This window comes from Centruroides sculpturatus, unplaced genomic scaffold, assembly GCF_000671375.1.
Source record: "Centruroides sculpturatus isolate CEXI.00-Female unplaced genomic scaffold, Cexi_2.0 scaffold1582, whole genome shotgun sequence".
Taxonomy (NCBI): Eukaryota; Metazoa; Arthropoda; class Arachnida; order Scorpiones; family Buthidae; genus Centruroides; species Centruroides sculpturatus.
In genome coordinates, this window is record NW_019386405.1 from 138,834 (window position 1) to 165,140 (window position 26,307).

General features: G+C 31.9%; 4 protein-coding genes across 4 annotated transcripts; 2 read left to right on the top strand and 2 right to left on the bottom strand.

Annotated features, from left to right (window-relative positions):
• The first annotated feature begins 3,597 nt into the window (after window positions 1-3,597).
• Window positions 3,598-4,631, top strand: LOC111614862 (very-long-chain 3-oxoacyl-CoA reductase-like). The gene has a single exon (XM_023356228.1). The coding sequence runs from the start codon at window positions 3,619-3,621 to the stop codon at window positions 4,609-4,611; it is 993 nt and encodes a 330-aa protein (XP_023211996.1). The 5' UTR covers window positions 3,598-3,618; the 3' UTR covers window positions 4,612-4,631.
• Window positions 4,632-5,840: 1,209 nt separating this feature from the next.
• Window positions 5,841-6,932, bottom strand: LOC111614857 (very-long-chain 3-oxoacyl-CoA reductase-like). Its single transcript, XM_023356223.1, has one exon. It carries the CDS (start codon window positions 6,930-6,932, stop codon window positions 5,997-5,999), a length of 936 nt encoding a protein of 311 aa, XP_023211991.1. The 3' UTR covers window positions 5,841-5,996.
• Window positions 6,933-20,969: 14,037 nt separating this feature from the next.
• LOC111614863 (hydroxysteroid dehydrogenase-like protein 1) lies at window positions 20,970-21,975 on the bottom strand. The gene has a single exon (XM_023356229.1). It carries the CDS (start codon window positions 21,936-21,938, stop codon window positions 20,997-20,999), a length of 942 nt encoding a protein of 313 aa, XP_023211997.1. The 5' UTR covers window positions 21,939-21,975; the 3' UTR covers window positions 20,970-20,996.
• Window positions 21,976-24,570: 2,595 nt separating this feature from the next.
• Window positions 24,571-25,500, top strand: LOC111614858 (hydroxysteroid dehydrogenase-like protein 1). The gene has a single exon (XM_023356224.1). It carries the CDS (start codon window positions 24,571-24,573, stop codon window positions 25,498-25,500), a length of 930 nt encoding a protein of 309 aa, XP_023211992.1.
• The last annotated feature ends 807 nt before the right edge of the window (window positions 25,501-26,307 follow it).

Below are 26,307 nucleotides of genomic sequence, written 5' to 3' on the forward strand. Positions count from 1 at the left end.
GCCGCGATTTCTGATATTATTTTTCTGCGAAAACTTCGTTGACCTTTGGAGACATCCTTAATATAAATAATTTTTATGGCCGTTAAATAAGAAATGTTTCTTTCACAAGAAATGTATAAAATTACAGTACTGGACAGACGATAGGTCGCCTAACTCGCCGTAGCGTGACGCTAGATGGCGAAAAATATATATTTAATTATAATAAAGTTACAATAAATTAAGTTAATATATAATTATATAAACAGTACCTAATTTATATATAATTAAGATATAATTATATGTACAGTACCTAATTTATATATAATTAAGATATAATTATATGTACAGTACCTAATTTATATATAATACTGCACAGACGATAGTAAACTCAATTTACCCGCCTAAACTCTCTGTAGCGTGACGCTGGACAGCAAAAAGTAGTTCGGCTGCTCGTCCACTATTGGTCCTGTCGCGACACGAGTCCCTTTTAGCGTCCTTATAAGAATACTGTCGCAATTTTTTCGCCACGTTATAGGAATCTTCGTTATAGGAACCCGCGTTATAAGGGGTTTACTGTATAGGTTAATTTTAAATTTCTCGACAATAGTAAAATCGTAATTAACGAGTGTTTTCCATATGCAAAAATCTTTATTACACTGTTCATTATATTTATACTACAATCGGTAAGTTATTGAAGAGTACGTGTACTGTCATGAAATATTTTTAAGGTTGTTATATTCCTGTAATAATAAATTCAGCAGTATAGCCTACTAAAGCTATGTAAACTTCCATATAGAATTGATCGCAATAAATTACTAAACTGTATATCCATTTATTTGTTTTACACATCACAGTGATGATTACACAAAGAAACAATGGTAGAACTATGTAATTAGAATTTCACGTTTTTTAAAAATTTTCTGCTGATAAGTCATTTTTTTACAAAAACAAATTTTCAAAAAAATGACATATTTTAATATGCACTAAAACATCTTTGAAAATGGGCTATACTTTTGAAACAACATTCGTAGTTATTTATTACAAATTTACATTAGAAGAGATTGTATTAAATGAGGAAAACATTTATAGCTACTTAATATTTTTATATTTTACATAATCTTATAATGTAATCGACATGGGTTGATAACAATAAGCGCCGAGTCCAAACGGTTAGGAGTTAAAAGTTTAAATTTGGCCTCGCTCTCTCCGCAAACCCTATCGCCTGTTTAACAGGCAGTCCGGAAGCCGGCCATATATTCTAAGACACTTATCGGCAAAGACTACAGAAAACTGCCCACGTAAAATGCCAAGAAAACAGACTGTATACTCACCTTCAACAGCGTCTCCTCCTGATATTGTGTAGGTGAGGACGAAGTGAGGCCTCTGGTCCCCACCTCGGCTAGGTCTGGGGGTCGATACGAAGGTGGTGTTGGCGCCCGATGTTGTCAACGCAATAATTCCCTCAGCCATACAGATGCCCCTGCATCTGTATGGCTGAGGGAGGGCCACGACACGCGCAGTGCCTTCCTCGGCCTCGCATGCCTGAAATATGAGTTCTGAAGCGTTTCTAACATAGCGACGTGGTGGATCGGTACGGAGGGAGGTAGACTGCTACCAGCGAGGTATGGCGATCGCGTCCCGGCTCAGGTAAGACGTGTAATAATAATAGTTAGTTGTATTTACAGTCAACAGATGAACGACATCAGGTTTCCGTGTCAATCGGGACACGGTGGTTTCAGTCCTGACGATACACTAAAGAGGTGCAGACCCTCCAGTCACATAAGAGCAGAATTAAAAACTCCACCAATTATCATTAATTTTATTTATTAAAAAATAACTTACATAAGATTACGAAACGGTTATACATATGAATAAAAAAGTAACGAGGAATCAAAAAATCTCTTTGATTTCACGAATAATATCTATTAAGTTTATAATGAAGTAGATGATCGTTTGTTCATAATTACGACCGTTTTAATACTTGTAAGTTAGATTAATAATACAATCTGTGTTCTTGTTTTATTCATGCGGTGTTTGTTTACATAACTATAATATTAACTGTGTGATAAACATAAATTCTGCGTGTATTTCTGCTTCCTGTTTTCATGGTCGGTCACGTGAACTTTAAGTAAGTAAGAACTTTTACAGGTAAGTTACAGGTACAATACGTACCTATGCAAAGTTAAGATTTTACTTTACTGTGATAATTATTATCGCACGTAGCAAAATATTTGCTATAAAAAGTTGTCATTGCAAATATGTTGAAAAATTTTATGTAAATAAATTCAGGACTTCTGTGTGCGTATTTTTTCTGTAAAATTTCTGTGTGCGTATTTTTTGTGTAAATACATTACCTTTACAGGTAAAGTAAAACTCGATTATCCGCCATTCTTTTAACTGTCGAACTTCAGTTTCAGGCGTAGATTTACTGTATTTTACTGTATTTTTTGCATGCAAGCCTCTATTTCTGAAACTTACTGTATGCGAGGTAATGTGCTGCATGTAAATATTACACTATACAGTAAATAAACTATTAATTTATATATAACATTATGTATTAATTGTAGATTATAAATGAATTTCTCTGTACCGGTAGGAGAATTGTATTTCATATCCATCACGGCCTCGGATAATAGATTTTGTTTTTTACTGTATTCATTACTGCATACAAATTAAGTGGACGGCATTTAATTAAACATAGTTTTTTGTTGCTTTCTCACTTACCTGTAAAAGTTCTTACTTAGACGCCATTTTATTTAAATACGAATTGTATTTTTCCCATTGAATTTAAATGACAAAAGGTAACAGAAATCATTTCGGAGTGTGTTATCGTTTTAAACTTTTCTTTTTATAAATTACAGTGTAAGAAAATTCGCCTTGGATAATGCTGAATCACGGTTAATTAGGGGTTTTTTTAGAAAGTAATTCGTAATCATTCATTTCACAGTCTGAATATACAAGCGAAAATCCGAATAAAAAATCAAAAAATAATCTTCTGTATATTTAAAATAAATACATTTTTCAAGTTATTTCAAGGAGCTTAGCATTGCACTTGATAGTAAACGTGCTCTCAAATTGAAAATTTATAGTTTTCTATTCATTGTATGCTTTGATGTTTTTCGACAATTACCCGTAGACCTACGTTAAGAATATTTTTTAATACAGATTTTTAAATATTGTATTTTGCACTCTATTTGTGCAAATATTAATATATTAATGCGACTCGATTATATCTTATTTTGTTTCTAAGCTTTTAATTGTTTCTGTGTAAAGTTATTTTTTCGGTACTTTATTGTTAATATTATTTCTTCACCGCTAAAATAGTGCATAGGCCTGGGTCTAGTGGGTCCTACGTCACGAATTATGAATAATCACTTATGATACACTTTATATTGATTTTAAAGAATTTTACAATTCTAATAATATAGGTGAAACGATTTTCCTTAAGCAAAAATAATTTGTTTGTGTATAAATTGTGTTATCTATTTTACAAATAGATTGCTGTGTTAGCAACGTAATGTGTTTTCACACGTGATTTTATTTTCCAATCAAATTTATATGAGTTTTGTAAAGAAATATGACCAGAACCAAAGCAGATTGCCTTGACAGAACATAACATATTACGATAATAAATAAACGATGTGTGCAAGCGAGTGTCTTCTGGTATCTGTTGGTATTATTTTCGCTACCTTCTCTACGATATGGATTTTGAAGGAGATTTTTCGAATGATAAAGCTCTATCTACTTCCAAACTTTATTAAACAAGACCTTAAAAAATATGGAGAATGGGCTGTAATCACTGGTGGATGCTCGGGTATAGGAAAACATACAGCTATTGAGCTAGCAAAATCTGGTTTGAAGCTTATCCTTATTAGTAACGAATTAGAACAACTGCAGGCGACGGTGAAGGACATTGAGACAAAATTCGGAGTGGAATGTTGTTACGTGTTGGCTGATTTGACTGGTGGAAAAGAGGTATACGACTGTCTTTGGAGTAAAATCGAAGGTAAAGACGTTGGAATTTTTGTCAATTGCGCTGGAATTGCCGGTAGAACACCGTGTTATTTTCTGGACGAAACCGAAAGTAACACACTAGTAATGATAGCTTTAAACGTAGAAACTGTCGTCAATATGACTTATCGAATGTCTAACTTATACGCGAAGAAAAATAAAGGAGTTATTATTAATGTTTCGTCGGCCTCTTCAATATTCCCATTTTCTTATTATGCTATTTATTGTAGTTGTAAAAGGTTTATGGATGTATTTAGCAAAGGGGTCAACGAGGAATTAATAGATAAAGGCATTAATTTGCAGTCGCTCCTTCCATATTTTGTTCACACTAGAATGACAAATAAAATGAAAAAAAATATGTTAATTCCGTCGTGTAAGAAATTCTGTGAAAATTGGATAAAATGTATTGGAAAGAATCAGAGTTACGCTGGTTACTGGTTACACGAAATTATAATTTATATTTTATCGTTCTGTCCGAGTTTTTTTCTCAATTACATGACAAAAAACATCTGTATTAGTAAATATAAGAAACGAATAAATACATCGAAATCACGAAATAATAAAAAAAAATTGCATGTAATCCAATATGTTATTATTTACAATTTTTATTTTTATGTATAAAAATTAAATTCTAATTATGCTTAATAAAATGTTATAATATTTTTGATTGTTATTAATAATAAATGAACACTTTCACGTAATTTACAATCGTAAATTTATAGTATATTTTATTAAAAAAAATTAATATATTTTGAATATAAAATTATTTGTAACAATTGTAGCTTGTTGTTACTTTTCTTCTAGAGTAAATAGTGTAGTTTCATGCGATATTTTCTATATAAAATTTTATCAAAACATTTTATAACTGAATTGAGATAAAANATTGTTATTTGAACAATTTAATGTCAACAAATGACTGTAGCATTATATCATTAAATTGCATTATATCGAACACGTGACATTAAACAAATAACAATAAGTTATAAGAATAAGAAAAAGCAAGAAAGATTAAAAAATTCAAAGTTATAATTGACGAGCAATTATTTATTGTAACATCGTCACAATGCCGGGCTGCAATTTTTAATCACATTTTTAATTAATTAAATTTAAAATATATGTTGTCCACCTAAAATTAATAGTGGCATGTTCATGTACAGTACATCAAACTTTCCCTTTAGCACTAGTCTTGCTGGTCATCGATCTACCACCTTTCAGATGGATATATTTTAATTAAAATTACATGACTTCCGGTTTTTATCGGAAATTTATATACAGTTAGTCGTGGCCTCCTGCCCCTATGTTTTTCATATCTGGTCTCGGAATTTATTTATCTAACTCCGTTCTCGATATTAAGGAAAGACAGGCAAACGGACGGACGAATAGACCCATTACAGTGGAAATTTATAGATCTACAGTTTTTCAAATTGCAGCTCAATAAGAGACCAATTCGATACTGAACGAGAGAGACTTTCTTTACTTTTGATTTTGTACATAAAAAAATATCGCTACAGCACTAGGCATTTTTCTGTAATTGGGCTGCAGTTTGAACAAATTGTAGACCTATAAATTTCCACAGTCGAGACTAAGGAAATTTCTTTCCTTAATCTCGAGAACGGATTTAGTTAGATGAAGACTTAGGGGTAGGAGGCCCCGATTAACTCTATATGAACTGCCGATGAAAACCTAAAATCACGTTATTTCAATTCAAAAATTTTCCCAAAAGGTGTTAGATGATTGGCACGACTCTATTGTTAAAGAAAAAGCATTATTTACAGGAGCAAGACACTACTAATTTCAGGTGGAGAGCATATATTTTAAATTAAAAAATTATTTAAAATGAGAACCTGGCATTGTGACGATATCGCAATAAATAATTGCTCGTTATCATTATATTTTCTGTTTATAGACTATAAACTATCAAAGTTTGGTCCACGATTAAAATTCAAATGATAAATATTCCGTAAAAATTGATTAGGAATAATTTGTTTAATTATTATATATATATTTTATAAAGACTTTTTAAACAAATGTGCCACTATAACTACAAAATATGCCCAGAAAATATTGACAATTTTGAATGCGGCATACCAAACGATGTCGCAAAACCAATTACCGCTTGTATAATCCGTAAGATTTATTGTTCTTACAGCATTTCTGACAAATTTATCTCTATCTAGACACATACTTTTCATCAATTCGAAATCTGTAAAACTTCTACTGCCTTTCTCAGCCATTCTAGTCAAAACCCCAAAAGGAGTAACAGATTGAAAACTCACATTTTTCCATTTATATTCGTAAGACAATGCTCGAGTGAAACGATCGGAAAACGCTTTACACGCCGAATACACGCTTAAAAATGGCAAAGGTAATACGGAGCCCGCTGACGAAACAGTAACGAAGGCGGCTCTTCTTCTGGACGACATCGAAGGTAAAAACAATCGCGTCGTGTGAACCACCGCTTTAATGTATAATTGTAACAACAAATTCACATCCTCATCAGTCAGGTCTAGTAAACGACACGGAAAGTCACCCAGAACACCGGCACAGTTGATTAAAATACCAATATCCGTATCGTTCAGTCTGCTGAAGACTTGTTCGTAGGCATTATCGTGGCTGAGATCGACGTGAAAGTAGCGGCATTCTACTCCGTATTGACTTGTAATTTCTTCAGCGGTAGCCTTCAGAGCCTGCAATTCGTTGCTTACGATTACAATGTGTAAACCTCGTTTGGCCAGTTCGTTAGCGTAGCCTCTTCCTATTCCCGAACTTCCTCCCGTGACCACGGCCCACGGTCCGAATTCCTTCAGATCCGAAGTGCATAGAGAGAAGAGATGTACTCTTAACACGTTGACAAACTTCCATATTACCGTTAAGACAAAGAGAATTGTACAGAATATTCCAAAATAAGCCAAAATGCAACTTTGTTCTATGGCTTCAAACATGATTAAATTCTGTGTTTCTGATGTATCGAAACAGAATAAAAGTTGATTTGTTACCACATTTAGCAATTAATCTGTGTTATATAACTTAATATATAGTTTATACATGTAAAGTAGATAAAGACCAAAGTTCGCAATTTTGATTATTATTTACTTTAAGAAAAATATTTATTCAAATTTATGATAATGAATATAAGAAGTTTAAAGTTTAATATCAGCAATATTCGTCTGATAAAATCTCTTATTTTTGTAACCACCAGAAAGGAGTTTGTAGGCAAATAAATTTGTTATGTCCTTCCAATTCGACGTTCACCAGAGATCAAGAACCACACAGAAGACAATTTGAATTGACAGATTCCTATTTTCATCTGAGTTTGTACCGATCCCTCTCAGTGTACAGATAATAAAACTTTTTTTGAAATTTAGTTATTAAAATATGTAAAATTTAGAGAACAAATAAACCTACATAAGTGTAGTTTGCGACAGTTTTGATTTTTTCTTAGTAACTTTACAACACTTACAGTCGCAATCATCTTGCATTGCGTAACACTGTTCTTTAATTTTGATATGTGACGTCACTACATTTGTCATCTACCAACATTGTATTTTTGGGCCGCAATTGGAAAAAATTGTAGACCTATAAATTTCTACTGTCGTCGGTTCGTCTGTTTTTCCTTGTTCTCGAGAACGAAGTTAGATAAATGAATGCACAGACCAGATGTGAAAAGAGTATGAGCAGGAAGTCCCGATTAACTATATGCAGACCTCTGGTTCAACCGGAAGTCAGGTTATTTTATTTCAAATATTTTCGGTGAAAGAAGTTGGATAGATGACCGGCATAAATCTATCGTTAGCAGGAAAAGTATAATGGTCAGGGGCAAGAGACTACTAATTTGAAGATAGTTTTTAATTTATTTAATTTAAAGTATGATTAAAAATGGCAACCCGGCGTTGTGACGATTTGACAATAAATAAGAAATTTTTAAAGAAAAACGAGTAATTAACTATACACATGTATTGTATTAAATTATATGTTTTTGTGCCCTTATCATATAATTTAGTATTTAAGATGTCTACTCTGACTTATATTATTAATTAGATTTATTATACCGACGATTTGGTTCAGCAAATTTAAGAAAACTTCTGAGAAAAAACAGTCTTTATTTTTGACCATTTTACACGATATCGTGTTTCGGACTAGTTCGTCCCTCATCAGCAGGTTTAGAGCCAACATTTTCTAAAACAAATCATTAAAAATCACTACAAATTTATAAAAACCGATAATACAAAATTACATTAAATAACTTACAGTTGGAAATATCATAGAATTTATGCTGTCTGTAATTTGATTTTTTGAAGTCTTTTAAAAATCAAATAAATATGTTATTTAATGTAATTTTGTATTATCGTGTAAAATGTGTACAGGTGAAAACTAAACGACTGTTTCTTTTCTGAGAAGTTTTCTTAAATTTGCTGAACCAAGTCGTCGGTATAATAAGTCCTATTAATAAAATAAGTTCGAGTAGACATCTTAAATACTGAACTATGTATTATATATTTTAAAATAATATCTTAAGTTTTTTTTATCTGATATTAATATTTCCCTTACCTTATTCCCACTTATTATTTTGCTAACGTTTTTTTAACTTACTTTATGTTAAAAAAAGTGATTTAAAAGGGTAAGTTAACTGATTTATCTATTTTCAGTATTATTAAAATAATTTTTTTATTGGAACATTAAAAGATACAGTATTTTTAATTAATTGCGCGTCAGTGATGATCTAGAGTCCATTCGTATCGTTTATTCGATAAACCAGTAAAAACCGTAGACTTCTCTAAATGCATTTTTAATATCACAATTACATTCCGAATCGCTAGCCACGATATAAGGGCTATTAAAAATAAAATTATAAAAACTTACTTCGTGAAATAAAATGTATGGTGGATGTACCGGTACATACCTGGTACAAAATATTATTCAATTGAACGAATATATCACAATTACATTCCGAATCGCTAGCCACGATATAAGGGCTATTAAAAATAAAATAATAAAAACTTACTTGGTGAAATAAAATGTATGGTGGATGTACCGGTACGTACCTGGTACAAAATATTCTTCACTTGTATGAATATACTTTTAAAGAAAATTATAAAAATAAAAATAATCATAAAAATATAAAATATTCTTTACTTTTTTAAATCTTAAAACAATGCACTTACAAGTTAGTCAAATAGCTCCCTTCCAGTGGCTAATGGATGGAATCGAAGACGGTTGCGGAGCGTGCATACACAGACTGCCAAATTCCCAGGATGCAGATACCGGTCAATGTCAAATACCTCTTTTGTCGCATCACTAGTATATCTCAAACGACGCGACAGGTCTGTTGTCGATTTTAAACGTTTCTCACCATAGCTGTAAAAATCTAAATATGTTAAACTTAATTGTCATTTGTTTTCTAACTAATTCGTTTAAGGCCAAGTGTCCTCAGAAATTTTTAAAATTTCCAACTTTTCGGTCACTCTCGTTGAACTGGAGAAATTTCTGTCTTTATTACATTAATAATACGAAGAAATCAGTCCCCACTGTACTCGGCTAGAGATGGTTCGGTTAGGCCAGTGTTTCTCAACCTCTAACGAATTGTCGCCCCCTTCAGCGTAGTATCGCCCCTTTCAATAAAACCGTTACTTAGTATCGTCCCCTTCACTTCAAAATTCCGAAGCCGAGGGCCAAGGCTAACGCCAAATTCGTACTGCATTGAATAGACTAGTGACTAGTACTGTATAATGTTATTTGTTTAATTATTGTACGTTATAATGAATAAAATATCTAATTATTCTTAATATAATGTTTTACTATATCGCCCAGAAAATTGTTTTTCGCCCCCAAAAATATAAGTTGTTACTAATCGCCACCTCAACATGGAAAAACGCCCACATGGGGCGATATCGCCCCCGTTGAGAAACACTGGGTTAAGCTTTTGTTTAAGTAAAATTTCGGCTCTTTCATCAGGGTTTTGTTTATGTCCCCAATTCCCTAATCGCTTAACTATTTAACTATTTCTTAAATAGAAATAAGTCGAAACCGGTTACTTTGTACTCGAATATTTGTAGTCTCCGGAAAAAAGTGGAAAGACAAATTTTTACAACGGATACATAAATCGTAAATTTAATAAAAATAAATTCTAGAGCTTTTCCTGTACCTCGTGCATCTCTCTCATTCATTAAATTTAGTTGTAAATGACACTGTCAAAGTTACAGTTAATTTTTTAACATTATACAAGAATTGTACACGTTTTTTTTCTACATCCCCTGAAAGATGGGATGTACGAAATCGTAATATCACTGGTTTAACATCGAAATCCGTGAGTAATATAAAATCGGAGCGGAATAAAAATATTGAATATTTTAATGGATTTTTTAAAACTCCTGTCAACTATACAGAACTATTATAAAAACATACCAGTAAATTCTTATCGGTTGGGTTAAGTTATAAATAGAGGATTTGATCCCGGGATCTCGAAAATCGGGATCCCGGGATCCCGACCACTTTTCAGTCCCGAAATTTTCGGGATTAAGTTTTCCTAATCTCGAGATTTTCGGGATTGACATCATTTTAAAAAAGTTGCAAAATAGACTGCATGAAGCGAAACGTTCAGTGTCAGTGCTTTTAACAGAATTGCTTGCCTATCATTTTAATATAAAATATGAGAAATTTTCTTTCAAGCAAGCAGCAGAAATTAACCTAGCGGGCTTGCGATGCTTGCTTGGAATAAAACTTCTTGTATTTTGAACTAAAATGATAGGCAAGCAGTTCTCACTGGGTTACTTGGTAATATACTTCATTTTTGTATTTTTGAATTTTCGCGGGCGCCAATCGATTTTCTGGCGCAGTCGAGAGCACTACTCAGTGCGTTTTACCTGTCAATGTGTCAGCCATCTTGTTTTGCCAGTGTGGTTAATATAGACCCGACGCCTCTCGCTTAGGGGGGTCGACCTTAGGTGAAAAGGTTACGACCCCCGCCTTGCCCGTGATCTGTCAGGATGATGCGAGAAAGTCTTTTTACGTTTGGGAGTAGTGGTTTGCTGGATGCTGAGAGACTCACACAGAGACCGAATTTACAAAATTAACGTGTTTATTTTTAGAAAGGCATGCTTACAATGATCGAAACAATCGGGATTGTAGCCTTTACTCCTACAATCCCGATCTGTGTCGACCGGACTGTTTTCTTCCAACCTCCCCGTGTCCTCGAAGCTATAACTAGAACGGGCTTATAAGTATTTACTAACGATTCCTCCAACTTCCATCAAACCTAAACGCGTTTTCTCAGCAGCTGCATATATGTGCAACAAATTGAGAAGCAGACTTGGTGATGAGACACAGGATGCGTTGTTATTTCTCAGATCATATTTTCGCAATTCAAATTAGAATGTTCCTATTAGATTAGTTTTCTTTATATTTAAGAAAAATGTGACTGATTAATATTATTTTTAAATACTTTTTGCTAAGAAACTTATCTTACTACCTACTTACTAGGTTGCTATATGAAAGTAGTCTATTTAGTCGATGTTAAGAGAGATTTTTGTTAATTTTCAACGTTTATTTGCATAGTTTGTTACATAAAGGTTTTTTCAATTTATGTGAGTTTAAAGAGATCTCAGTGATGCTTAAAAAAGAATAAATTTAACATGAAGACTGAGTGATTTTAAGTCTGGTTAGTCTGACTCTGAGTCTGATTAGTTAGAGTGATTAAATTAGCTAGGTGTATACCGTAAAATATGTTGATTTTTGTCTAAATTTTGATTTGATTTCTGTAAGATTTTCTTATTTTTTATTAACCCTCAATACCGAAATAATCCCGGGATTCCGGGATTGACTAAGTATAATCCCGAAATCCCGGGATTAGAAATAAGGACCGGGATCGAATTCCCTAGTTATAAATCTACTCGCGATTCGCGTAGTCGGGCGAGGGCGGCCAAATATCTAGCGGTCGGGCGGCTAACAGCCCGTATCCGGTACCTGATAGAATTGAATGCTTTGTAGCATCCACCCAAGGTCGTAGGCTTCCACCGGCTAAACTGAGTGAGGTTGGGTGCTCTGTAAAGCGCACGCGCGAATCCGGCTTTTTGGATGCAGACAATACCGCACTTCCACTCCGCCACTAATATTCGAATATACGATAGTAATCTTATTTTTTTTTCACGTGTAGTATAGAAATTTGTAATAAGATACATAATGCGGTTATAATAAAATATTGTGCGATTATTTTCATATAATTAAAATTAATATGTATTTATTTTTTAGAAAATACAAGGGAAGCGGCGCATCNTAATATTCGAATATACGATAGTAATCTTATTTTTTTTTCACGTGTAGTATAGAAATTTGTAATAAGATACATAATGCGGTTATAATAAAATATTGTGCGATTATTTTCATATAATTAAAATTAATATGTATTTATTTTTTAGAAAATACAAGGGAAATGGCGCATCCACCGCTTCCAATGACGGCACGCCACTATAAAATTCATATGAAGACCTTTCATAGAGTGCATGGAATAAGTGCTAATTTTCATGCAAATTGGTTCAGCTTTTTTTTTCTAAATTTCGGAACAAAGAATATGAAAATTATATATACAGTAGGCCTATATATAAAAAATAAAGATTTTATAAAGCGGGAAACATTTTGGGTGGCAAATTTGGGCAAATGGTGGCTAAATTAATGGCACAAGTTGTTTTGATAAGAAAAAATGCAATCGGATGTGCAATTTCTCAGACCTTATATGCACTGCTGTATGTACAGTACATCAAAATGCTTAAAATATGCATTACACATATTAAAAGTCTCAGTAATATAAACTAAAATTTGTAGGTTGAAATGCATAATACTTTACTTCCACCTGCGAATAAATTTCACTAACTTCTATTACATCACACATTAGGGATTGAATAAACATGTTACAATAGGTGACACAAAAAATTTGAAAACAAGACGTCACAAAACACCTATTACAATAACGTTTGCTGTAGGAGATGCACAGTTAATTTAGTTACGAATAAAATTAATGTTTAACAAAGTTTTATATTTTCCTATTCTATCCAATCCACCATTATTGAATTTATTTTTATATATACAATTGTTTACAAGATGTTTGAAGACGAATGAGTTAATCTAGTTTCCTTTATCTTACAGTTACGTCCCTCTCTATTGTTTATAGCCTTCTACAAATAACGAGAAATGAGTAAACACTCTTATTAAGTATTATTAATTATAGATTTAATGCCGAAGTTGACAGTAATGTTTTTTCCTAACTGATACATAAACTGTTAGTTTTAGTGCAACTAGAACTTACATTATCTGTGAGGTAAGGACGTTTCACCATGCTGAGACATTTGAACCGGTTTTAGTAAGAAACCATTTGTAGCATACATTAAAATAAAGAATTTTTCCATCTGTATTAAATGTCTAGGATCCAAATTCCTGTACATATTTTCTTAGCAATCCATCATTAATTACTGCTGTTTTACCTATTGTATATTGTTGACTGAAATCGATTTAACGAAGTCTTCGTATGCAGAAGTTTGACTTCTTTCCTCACGAAAAATTACTTCTAATATTTAATTAAATATTATATTGATACAATTTTTGAAATATTTAAATAAAGATTTCAGGAAATTCAAAGAGTAGCTAATATTTCTACAAATTAAGTAGCCTATATTGTACTGTACAGTACGTCTGAATACAATTGACTCATAATACAATTTAAATAACAGGTTCGTTAGGTCGTTACGGAAAGTTTGACAAATGGAGTAATTTTAAATTTACTTCATTCAATTTTAATAAAGTAAATTTAAAATTACGCATTTACATTTTTTAATATTAAGCAGATAATCTAACACGATTATCTAATTTAAAAATTTTACAATTAAATATTGAATTTAAAATTTGAAAAATAATAATAAACAATAAAACAAATCAATAGTAAATTTAAAGATATTTACCTTGTTAGTTTAACACGATACAATCCTTTTCCTCAATTGAAATATTTAAGTTTTTCACCATTTAATCAACGTAAAGTGACCTTATTAAGGCCTGCAAGTAACTTTATTGCTATTTTTCGCATCAGATAAGATAATTTCCACTATGAAACTATAGGTTCTAAATATTCTTATTTAAAGGTGAAGAGAAAATGCTTGTCTGTAGCCCTGCACGCTATTCTTCACTTCAATAAATGCTGTCGATTAAAAGCAAAATAAAACAATTGCTACTTTTCTTGGAAACATACGCAATGAATTCTCTAATAATGTATAATAGTTTTTTTTCGATTTAAGAAAGTGAATGCCCGAAGGAAGGTTAGAAGTAGGTTAATCTAGCTCCATCTGGTTCTTTTCTTAAGAGACTTCACAATTAAAAAAACTTAGACGAGGTCATTCAATGATTATTGCCGCTTGTTGCAGCAACTATATGATGCGAGATAAGGACGAAAATAAAATTCAGCCATTTTAAACTGCGTGTAGCGTCATCTGCTATGAGATTGTATTTTAAAAACTTTTTATATTTTTATTTATTATAAAACGGCAAAAAGCTTAATTTTGAGGGTGGGAATTAGTTTTATAAAAAACTGTAAATAACGAGCTAATAACGAGCTACATCGTCATTAAGTCCTATTCGTAAACCTACACGAAATATGACACAACTCGTCTATCTTCCTACCTCCTCAACCGTTAACTACTAAAATTTAGTAGCATCGATCTCCCTAATATACAAATCTCCTTGCAAAATTTCAGAAATTTTCGACAAAAAGCACAGGAGTTATTAAAATTCAAACAGGATGATACAAAAAACCCTCCAATTTCTCTACGTTTCAAAGTGTCTCGAGCCCAAAAATTTTAAAATCTTTGAGGTAAAAATATTGACCTCAAAGATTTTAAGAAATATCTGATATTTAGTAATAAATATTTATCTGTTTATACTGTATTTAAGGTGTTTATATTGTTATTTTAAATAAACAACATTATTTCGATTTTTAAAAAGTTTAATAGCATAAATGAAAAAGTTTTATCTATTAAATAGTGTTTAAATTATATATACTGTATTTTCATAATTATATTAGGATTTTTTAAATATTATTTTCAGTTATCTTGGTGTGATTTTAAAAAATACAGTGAGATCCAAAAGTCAGTGGGCATTTAAAAAATCGATATTTTAGTGAATTTTTGGTGCATGGTAACGGGATTAACGTGGGAGGGTATTGAATTAGAAAGGGTCTTTTCCGGAAAAATGTCAAAGTTGGCTCCAATTATATCCATTAGGTAGCAATTTATCACGAATGACATCACGCTAGTATCTGCTTTTGAAACTGTCACTATCACAGGTTAGCGTTATGCTAACCTAGAGGAAAGGTAAGGAATGGATGTTGTGACATTCATGTAGAATGGAGCACCGCCCCACGTTGCTTTTCCTGTGAAATAATTGTTACTATCATCGTTCAGAGAGAATCGAGTGATAAGCTGACGCTTTTAGATCGAATGGCCACTCGAATCTTCAGCCGGATGCCATGCGAATTTTGGTTACGAGCTACCTGAAGTCCCAGGTTTACAGATATCGCCCAATATCATTGGCAATGGCACTATACGATGAGAGGTATTAATGATTCTTTGAAAATGCTGTTTCATACTGTCCATAACGTCTTTACTCGTCTTCAAACTGTGCTCGACAATGAAGTCCATCACACTGACATCTGCTACATTTGCTAGAAGTTTGTCAATGGCGTTTGGAATCAACGTTCCAAACGCCATTGTCAAATTCCAGGCTCACAAGATGGCGCCGCTCAACGTTCGACGTTCAAGTTTTAGAGATGAAAACTTGGGCTGCAACCTCTCACCGCTTTATTATGCGGTTCTTTATGGTGTTATGGACCAAAGCGCCATCTGATAAATATAACTAGAACTAATTTTAAAACTTTGTTAACTACTTTTGAATCACTCTGTATTTTGTAAAGTTTGTTAGATTCATATTTTAAATCACAGGAATTAAAAATGCACAAAACCATAAATCAAAGTTAAATGAAGTCATAATTTTTATTTTTGTTTACAGATTTCAAAAATATTGGAAATGAACACATAGGAAAATTATTACTAATATGAACAAAAGATTTCAGCAAGTGAAATCAAAAATTCTCAATATTGGTGCAACATTATCGGACCCTCGCTTCAAAAGAATTGATTTCGGCAGGGTAACTTGCTGTGTTAATGCTGTTCCACATGTCAACAATATGTTGTAGTTACACTCAGGAAAAACATTATAACGGTCTACTCAACAAGCTGTGAATGAAATTCAAAGTGATAATGAAAACCTTTGGGAACAAAGGCGAGTAAAAATACGAAGTTTGCTTGCTCAGCGCACAACTCAATACATGCAAAACTTTGCATTCCAACTCCAAATACAGAGTACTATTTAGAATCTTCATTAGACTCTCAAACCAGTGATCCTTTGGAAACTTGGCGTGTACTTGAAAAATTTATTGATAATTTGAACAAAAATTCTTTTAGAATTCTTTTAAATCCCAGCAATTTCAGTTCCATTGTGAACGTGTGTTTTTGAAAGCAGGGAGTATAGTTAAAAATAAAATATGTTCCTTAACACTAAATACTAGGAGAAATTGTTGATTTTGAGCCATTTAACCAAGACGAGTTCTCTGTTTATTTGAACAATATTCTGCATTGTGTATTATTGTAAAATACCATATTGTTCTGTAATATTTTCGTTTTACTTCTAATTTCTAAAACATGCAGACATCGCCCATGTTTTGCGAACTATCGATGTTAGGCATGGATGTTCGATGCTTCGTGGAAATAAAAGCGCAGAAACCGAAATACTGAATGTACAGTACCTTTTTTCTTACTCGTGCTATCTGCTGACTTCAATAATGTGCTAATTTGACAACTTCATTACCTTAAACGTTTTAAACTTATTAAACTTATTACTTTTCTAGCTGTTATATGAGCCGTTTATTTTGAAAGTGGGGCAAGTCCATTTTTGAAAAAAATGGCGATAATGGTAGTTATAGATAAATCTTGTTATGAACTTTTTATGCGTAAACAATTTATAGTAAAAAAAACTTCAGATTCTAGTATTTGGGAGATGGAAGTTTTAGCTCTTAACAGTATTGAAAATATGTTTATTTTGAAAGTGGTGCAAGTTCATCTTAGATTGAAATTATTTTTGACCGCATATATTACGGCAAAATTTAGCTCCGGTTGCTGTATGGTGCAGCAATGTGGCCGTTTGACATCATGTCTGAAATCTAGGGTGTTTCTATCTATCTTTGATATTGAAAGTCGGTGGTTGTACAATATTTCATAAATAACAAAAAGTATATCTTAATTTTGTGTTTCGATAATAATAGGTTTACTTCCAACACCGAGAAATATAAGCGGAATATGTATGTATTGAATCAAGGCTTCCACAATTTTCATAATGATGAAGTTAGTATGTATGTTTGGGATGAAACTATAGCATCCCGAAGAGCACAAGAAGTAGCATCTTGCTGTTTGAAGCACTTACAGACTGTGACAACCCAAAAACACATTATAGCTTACATGTGCACTGGCCAAAATGGAAACATAAAGTTGGCCTTAATGTGGATGAAAATTGTTCAGGCCAGTGACAATGAAATAAATATCATTGATCACAAATTTTTATTTTCAGAACATTCATTTTTACCGAACGATCGTGATTTTGGAGTGGTAGAAATGGCAATCCGGAAAACCAGTTCCTTGTATATTCCCCAGGATTACTATAAACTAATACGAAATTGTCGAAAACATAATAAATTTTTAGTACATGAAATGAAACGCGAAAATTTTTTTTCAACCCAACCTCTGGGGAAAGCAGTTTTAAAAAGAAACAAAAATACCGATGGAGAAACCGTGAATTGGTTAAATATATGCTGGATCAGATTTACAAGGGATGCACCATACAAAATGTTCTACAAAACTTCGATAGAACGAGATGCTGAATTTAAAATTATCGATTTGTCACCACAACGAGGAAGACCAAGTAATTTCGGAAATATAAAGTTATCGTTTCTGTATGAAAAAAGGAGATCTATTACATCTGAAAAATACAAGGACACGATGGATTTATTATCATATATACTTCCCGTTCATCATGAATATTTTAAAATGTTAAATCCTGAATAAAATTCATTTAGTTATACCTACGTATAAACTGAAAATGTATAATTTGATTGAAATTCTTAATAAAACTGAATTTTTTTTGTTATGTTATATTTTCTACTAGAATATTCTTTGTTTTGTTTCACTTTTTATCAAATGAATAAATATTTATAAAAATTTGAATAGTATTTTGTTTTTATTATTAAAAAAAGGCTGATGCAACTGAAAAAATTCCCAATTAAATGAACGATTACAATAATTCATTAATTTTGAAAGTGAGGCAAGTCCATTTAGTTATAATGAAACTCTTACTTTTTTTAGTCATCTCTGTAAACACTATTGGATTATAAACTTACATTATCTGGTCCACAAAATATTAAAAATATATCTATTAATACTTACCAATATTTTTAAATTTATTGAAATGCAAACCTTTAAATATCTCGCAATAACAAAAATTTCGCCACCAATCGTATACCCTTTAATTGTCACGTTATTCTTGTTGTTCTCAAGATGGCTACAGAAACTTTCTCACGCAATAGAGTAAGTGTTGTAATTACGGATTTTTAATATTCTTCTCACCCATCATCGTTTTCTTATTTCGACGTATCTTTCTTTCTCAATAAATAAACAAACGTGGTTAACCTGTTACCTGTAAATTGAACAGATTTCACTAAGATTTTATCTCATTTCAGTGTCGCCCATGTATCGAAACTTCGTTGATTATAATTGTGAAATCTATTTACATTAACAAGTTTAACACGCTATTATTTTTACAGAGTGCCCAATGGCAGAGTGGATAAAATCACAGAATGCCCGTTGGCCGTTACCGCCTGGCCAACGGGCTGAATACGTAGAGTTTTCTGAGTTTTATTCACGTTAGTAACACTTAATTAAATAGGGAGCAGCTTTCCATTGAAAGTTCTCTCTGGATGCATCTCCCCTCGGAAGATAGTCCACGTGTCGCGTTGCGGTAACCAAACAAACCAAACCAAATTAAGATCCTAACATCTTTTAAATTAATTACTTTTCTCAACTATTTTGGTGATTTATCGCAACTTCTCACTTTTTCTGCCGCTGTGAGCATTGTGGCAGTTCGACGCCAAATTGCCACGTGTTAGCCTGCATCATTAATTAATGTTTGACGATTTAGATGGCGCCATGGATAACCTTCCTGAGGCCTGAGTGGCGATGTCTGGTTATCCATATCCGTGGGTACCCATTTAAAACTTGCGTGTATAATGTGGAAATCGTAAATGTGCAAAATGATTTTAAAATGTGATTAGTAAATATTTCTTTTATAATTTATTATTTAGTAACTTTTAGTTGAACGTTTTTTTCTAATTATTAAGATAATAAATAAATTTTGTTGACATGTTTTATTTTTTATTAAGAAATCCGTTACAAAAGTATAAATTTTTACAATATATTTTCCAAATTTTATAAAGTATTAATAAAATGTAGTACCGGGAAAACATTTAATCGGAAATTATTTGTTACGCAATCAAAATTATTAAAATCAAAATTGAAAAAATGATGGAACTTAACTATCACTTAAATTACAATTATTTTCAACTTTTTGAACTAGGTTGCAGGATTAATTCATTAATATCTGCACGAAGTTCAGGGTGATAGGAATTCTAATTCACAGTTTTAATCCATATTACATTATTACGAGGTCTGCAAATTTATAAATTAAAAAAAAGTGTTTTAAAAATTTAAATATGTTGATTAATGTTACTTTAGGACTGTGTAATACCTCTACCCGATCCTTTTGTAAGTGTTCCACGACGCTCGTCTTTGCCTTGAATTTTTATTATAATTCTTGATATTAGTCTTAAAATTGATATTAGTCTTAAAATTGTCATCTCGAATATTTTTTGAGTAAACATAATATGTAAAAATTTTAATAGTAAAAGCAGTCATGCAATTTTAAAAGTACAATTCGGAACTCCGTAAGATAAGTAAGCGTTTCTCTTAATGACCGGAAAATAGAGATAAAAAACACGATGTGTGATCTACGTAGAAGTCCGATACGTGCAGTTAAACGGATGGGATTATAAAAATAAAAATTTCGAAATGAAAATTGCTCTGAATTCGATTGCATTTAAAAATAAGAATTGCAGGATAAAAACGACCGAAAACGTTACAAAAATTAAAATTCGCCCTGCATTTAATGGTACAGTACAACTGGTTGTTCTTGTAGATTGTGACGAATGCAGTTTTACCGAATTGTTTAATTTAAAATATATCTCTTCACGTCAAATTAGTAATGTATTGACTCTGTATATCATACTTTCCTGTAAGCAACAGACTTTTGCCGGTTATCAGTCTGACTTCATTAAGGGGAAATATTTGAATTGAAATAACGTGACTTCCGGTTTGAATCGTAAGTTCCTATATATTTAATCGGGCATCCTCCGCAACTAAGCTTTCCATATCTTATTTTGGCATTGTCTAACTCCTTTCTGCAGATTAATGAAGGTCAGACGAACAACAGACGGACGACAGTGGAAATTTATAGCTCTACAGTTTTTTAAAATTGAGGCTCAATAAAGGGAATTGAACAGTCTTACAACTAAGTTTATTTGCTAACATCAGAAAGCTGAAAATTCTTTTTAATTTTTGCAGTGAGTTTTTAAAAATGCAACTTTTAATCTCGAAAAACCTGGAAATCACAAGATAATTGACAATTAAAAATTATCGACATTATGTTTATCAATATATATCTTCAACATCTTAGTTAAGTCTATAAGCATTGCTATCAATACATTTTTCGTTTCCTATATAAAAATTTAAGCTATATATAAAATATATTGTAATAAAAATCTATGATAACAATTAAAAATTGTTGATTAGGAAAAATTTGTTTAATGATTATATTTATATTTTATAAACACTTTTTATCGAAGGTGCAAATTTAAACATAAGACGTGCCCAGAAAATATTGACAATTTTTAATACAGCGTACCAAACAATGTCAAAAAACCAATTACCGCTTGTATAATCCGTGAGATTTATTGTTCTTACAGCATTTCTGACGAATTTATTTCTATCCAGGCATATATTTTCAATGAATTTCGAATATTTAAAATTTTTAGTGCGTTCCTCAACCAATCTGGTCCAAATCGCAAAAGGAGTAAGAGATTGAAAACTCACATTTTTCCATTTATATTCGTAAGACAACGCTCGAATGAAACGATCGGAAAACGCTTTACTTGCCGAATACACGCTCAAAAATGGCAAAGGCATTGCCGAGGCCATTGACGAAACAGTAACGATGGCGGCCTTTTTTCTGGATAATATCGAAGGTAAAAACAATCGCGTCGTGTGAACCACCGCTTTGATGTGTAATTCTAACATTAAATTCACATCCTCCTCGCTTTCGTCTAATATACAACACGGACAGTCATCCATAACACCGGCACAGTTGACTAAAATGCCAACATTCGTATCCTGCAGTCTGCTGAAAACTTGTTCGTAGGCATTATCGTGGCTAAGATCGACGTGAATGTAGCGACATTCTACTCCGTATTGACTTGTAATTTCTTCGGCGGCATCTTTCAGAGCCTGCAATTCGTTGCTTACGATTACAATGTGTAAACCTCGTTTGGCCAGTTCGTTAGCGTAGCCTCTTCCTATTCCCGAACTTCCTCCCGTGATCACGGCCCACGGTCCGAATTCCTTCAAATCCGAAGTGCATAGAGAGAAGAGATGTACCCTCAACACGTTGACAAACTTCCATATTAACGTTGAGACAAAGAGAATTGTACAGAATATACCAAAATAAGCCAAAATGCAACTTTGTTCTATGGCTTCTACCATGATTTAATTCTGTCTTTCTGATGTATCGATAAATAAAAATTAAAATTGATCTGTTTCTACGTTTATCAATCAATCTGTGTTATATAGCTTACTATATAGTTTATAAATACGTCGTAGATAAAGAGCAAAGATTACAGCCTTGATTATTATTTTGCTTTAACAAAAATATTTATTAATTTTATGATAACGAATATAAGAAGTTTAAGTGCATTTCGTTCGGAATTAGCACAAGTTTGCTGTTGGGAACAAATCACACAGGAACTTTTTTCGATAGAAAAAGCAGTTTATTTTCTATAATTTTAAAAGATACGCATTTTGTGCTAATTCCCCTTTTCAATCCTATTTTATTGAATATATCGGCAAAAATTATATATGAATACATTAAATTATTAAATATTTAACATAAGTATTTTTTATGAAACCGTGTCGTTTTCGTATTGTTGACTTGTTAAACACTGACTTTACAGTGTATTTTGAAGACACGTGGCAAATTTTCATCATTTATGTTTATTTAGTTGGTACGTATCGTTGGTAAATAAACCGTCCCAACTGAATAATAATAAATGGTTCTATAAAAAATAACAAATTTTTCGTAAAAAATACAAATCAAATCAGAAAAACCAGAAACGGCAATACTTATGGAAAGAAGTCAACATCAAGATTGCGGATACAAAGAGAAAGTACAAGTTTTATGAAGAGGGGCAAAAACAGCCCGAAACGAGTACAGAAAAACGATGTTCCGTAGCAACTAAATAAAGATAAATGATGAAAATTTGCCACGTGTCTTCAAAATACACTATAAAGTCAATGTTTAACGAGTCAACAATTTAACATAAGCGTAGAAAAGTTTTCTCAAAAACTATAATTATCTAAAAAATATTGTAGTGACAGCTGAATAACTAATTATTATAATCATTGGGTGAAATAAAGTAAATCTGAAAAAATTAAAAAACTAATATTAATAAATAAGTAAATAAATAAATGCAGTAAAAATATTAAAATAATAAGACGTATACCTGTACAAATAAAATTATTTTTTTAATTTCTACAAAACCATGGGCTAGTCGAAGGTGTGGGGGTTATAAACAAATGTTTCACCCTCATATCTTTTCGTAATTGCACAATTTTCTTGTTCCTTCAAGACTGGAACTTTTGTCAGTACTATATTTAATATGGTCTATACAATACACACACGCACAAACAAAAATAAATAATAAAAACCATAAATACGTGTGATTTTCAAATTGTTTATGTTAATTGTAATTACTTAACATCAATTAATGATTTTTTCCTAATTCTTTACGATTACAATTAAATTAAATATCATTTAAAACTTGAAAACTAATTTAAAGAAGAAAAACGTCAATAAAAGTTCTTTAACGTTATTTTAAAAAATCGAGATGAGGGACGAACTAGTCCGAAACACGATATCGTGTAAAATGGTCAAAAATAAAGACTGTTTTTTTCTGAGAAATTTTCTTAAATTTGCTGAACCAAATCGTCGGTATAATAAGTCTTATTAATAACATAAGTCCGAGTAGACATCTTAAATACTAAACTATATGATAAGGACACAGAGGCATATAATATAATACAATACATGTGTATAGTTAAGAAATTTTTAAAGCAAAACGAGTAATTATTTATTGTCAAATCGTCACAATGCCAGGTTGCAATTTTTAATCATATTTTTTAATTTATTTAATTTAATGTATATGCTCGCCATCTTCAAATTAGTAGTGTCTTGCTCCTGAGCATTATACTTTTCCTGCTAGCAGTAGAGTCATGCCGGTCATCTATCCAACTTTTTTCACCGAAAATATTTGAATTAAAATAACGTGACTTCCGTTGGACCAGAGGTTTGCATATAGTTAATCGGGGCTTCCTGCTCGTACTCTTTTCACATCTGCTCTGTGCATTCATTTATCTAACTTCGTTCTCGAGAATAACGAAAAATAGCCGAACCGACGACAGTAGAAATTTATAGGTCTACAATTTTTTTTAATTGCGGCCCAAAAATACAATGTTAGTACATGACAAATGTAGTGACGTCACATAGCAAAATTAAAGAACAGTGTTACGCAATGCAAGATGATTGCGACTGTAAGTGTTGTAAAATTACTAAAAAAAAAATCAAAACTGTCGCAAACTGCACCTACGTAGGTTTATTTGTTCTCTAAATTTTACATATTTTAATAACTAAATTTCAAAAAAAGTTTTTTATCTGTACAGTGAGAGGGATCGGTACAAACTCAGATGAAAATAGGAATCTGTCAATTCAAATTGTCTTCTGTGTGGTTCTTGATCTCTGGTGAACGTCGAATTGGAAGGACATAACAAATTTATTTGCCTACAAACTCATTTCTGGTGGTTACAAAAATAAGAGATTTTATCAGACGAATATTGCTGATATTAGTCTTATATTAAACTTTAAACTTCTTATATTCATTATCATAAATTTGAATAAATATTTTTCTTAAAGTAAATATGAATCAAGGCTGTGATTTTTGGTCTTTATCTACTTCACGTGTATAAACTATATATTAAGTTATATAACACAGATTAATTGCTAAATGTGGTAACAAATCAACTTTTATTCTGTTTCAATACATCAGAAATATAGAAATTAATCATGTTCGAAGCCATAGAACAAAGTTGCATTTTGGCTTATTTTGGTATATTCTGTACTATTCTCTTTGTCTCAACGTTAATATGGAAGTTTGTCAACGTGTTAAGGGTACATCTCTTCTCTCTATGCACTTCGGATTTGAAGGAATTCGGACCGTGGGCCGTGATCACGGGAGGAAGTTCGGGAATAGGAAGAGGCTACGCTAACGAACTGGCCAAACGAGGTTTACACATTGTAATCGTAAGCAGCGTATTGCAGGCTCTGAATACTGCAGCCAAAGAAATTACAAGTCAATACGGAGTAAAATGTCGCTACATTCAGGTCGATCTCAGCCACGATAATGCCTACGAACACGTCTTCAGCAGATTGAAGGATACGGATGTTGGCATTTCAGTCAACTGTGCCGGTGTTGTGGGCGACTTTCCTTGTCGTATGTTAAACGAGAGCGACATGACTGTGAATTTAATGTTAGCACTACACATCAAAGCGATGGTTCACACGACGCGATTGTTTTTACCTTCGATGTTAGCCAGAAAAAGGGCCGCCATCGTTACTGTTTCGTCAATGGCCTCTGTAATACCTTGTACATTTTCATGCGTATATTCGGCGTGTAAAGCGTTTTCCGATCGTTTCACTCGAGCATTGTCTTACGAATATAAATGGAAAAATGTGAGTTTTCAATCTCTTACTCCTTTTGTGATTTGGACTAAAATGGTCGAGGAACACACTAGAAATTTTGAATATTTCGAATTGATTAAAAGTGTGTCCCTCGATAGAGATAAATTCGTCAAAAATGCTATAAGAACAATAAACCTTACGAATTATACAAGCGGTAATTGGTTTTGTGACATCGTTTTGTATGCTGCCTTTAGCATTTTAAATATTTACTTGCACATTAAAGTTGCACGTATAAAAATTAGTTATAAAATATAAATAGAATAATTAAACATATTATTCCTAATCAATTTTTTATGGAATATTTTATCATCTAAATTTTGATCGTGGTTGAAACTTTGATAGTTTATAGTGTATAAAGTCAGAATCTACAAATCTATTCAATATTAGCATTGATAAAATGATAATATTCAATAGATTTTACTAATTGTTATAAAAAGCATAAAAAATATCCTAGAATTTTATAATATAATCGAAACGGGTTAATGATGATGCTGATGATAATAATAAGCGCAGAACCAAAAACGTTAGCAGTTGAAAGTTGAAATTGAGTACACAGTTAGGGTACGCCAAGAAAATGTAAACTAAGAAGGGTTTTTCGTAATTCTCGATGAAGAAAGAGAGAGGAAATTAATGATTTCCCTGAAGAACTCGGCTTCAACTGTACTATTTTAGTGGTGGTTTTTTGCGTTTATGCAGAAAATCGAACATATTTTTAGACCCATCTAAACATTCTCTAATTAGTCTCGGAAGAGGGAAACCTAATTTTTTAAACCAGTGAAATTGGATAAAATCGGCTATATAACTATAAAGGTTATGTGACGTAAGAGGTCATTACTTTATAAAATTTGTAAAATTTATTAAAGAAATTTATACTTTTGTAACAAATTTCTTAATGAAAGATAATAAATAAATTTCTTTGAAATGTTTTATCTTCATAATTTGTAAATATTTATAATGATCGTGTTAATAATTTTAATAATTCCGTGATTCATTAAGATTTATTTAAGTAATTAAAAAGTTTTGTTTGCTAATGAATTTTTAAAAATCTAAAAATGATAATTC